Genomic DNA, 771 nt, shown 5'->3' on the forward strand with positions numbered 1-771 from the left:
TGCCCAGTAGCAGATCCGACAGAAAATCCACTTCCTGCCGTCTGACCAGGACCAGTGGACAGGGTTGATCCAGTGGGCCTCTGCAGACTGTAGCCCTGGGGAGCTGCAGTTGTGCTAGCAATGAGTGCGCAAGCCAAAACCTATAGTAAACAATAGAAAGTGTTACATGTAATGAAATTTACAGGTTTTTATGTCGATGATCAATAATTTGTGAAAGTATAAAAAAAAAAATTGTAATATGTGTTGCATTATTACTGTATCAGTATGTGCTGAACATTTTAATTTAGCTCTCTATACTCACTAAGACCCTCATGGTGGAAGATTGTGCAGAGAGAGGTACCTTACACTGCTTTTATACCTGTTCACCGACAGGATGACCTTGCTATTGCAGTTGCCTTGCACGGTTGACAGGTTGTCTAACCGAAATTTCTTTTTGAAAAAGATTATATGTTATTTTTTTCATTATCATCAAAGTGAACTTCTTAACAGGTATCACCTGTGCGCTTCACGATGAAATGAGGAATAGCCCAATTAAGATATAAAACATAAGGTAATAATGAGTAAGATGAAAAAAAAAAAATGTCGACAAAAATGGCAAAAGAGAATCAAATCAATAACAACAAGGATAATCTCTATCATCATGCTCATTTTTTATATAAATTATAACAGTATTGCCAACACCATCATTAAGATTATAAGTATTCAGCACTTTTCTCAATATCTTAATATTCGAAATTATCTGTCGTGACAACAGTTAGAAAAGGATTCTAT

The 771-nt window shown here is 35.7% G+C and overlaps 1 protein-coding gene across 1 annotated transcript in view; it reads right to left on the reverse strand.

The window, feature by feature from the left end:
• Window positions 1–314, reverse strand: part of LOC119586883 (pupal cuticle protein 36-like) — a 1,232-nt gene extending 918 nt beyond the window's left edge. Inside the window, exons 1-2 of the mRNA XM_037935618.1 lie at window positions 302–314; window positions 1–140 (exon numbers count right to left, since the gene is read on the reverse strand). The exon at window positions 1–140 is cut by the window's left edge and continues 918 nt beyond it. Coding sequence (XP_037791546.1) covers window positions 1–140; window positions 302–313 — 152 coding nt within the window. The 5' untranslated portion in view covers window position 314. The remainder of the gene's footprint in view (window positions 141–301) is intronic.
• Window positions 315–771: the final 457 nt, after the last annotated feature.

The sequence above is a fragment of the Penaeus monodon genome, chromosome 22 (genome assembly GCF_015228065.2).
Source record: "Penaeus monodon isolate SGIC_2016 chromosome 22, NSTDA_Pmon_1, whole genome shotgun sequence".
Taxonomy (NCBI): domain Eukaryota; kingdom Metazoa; phylum Arthropoda; class Malacostraca; order Decapoda; family Penaeidae; genus Penaeus; species Penaeus monodon.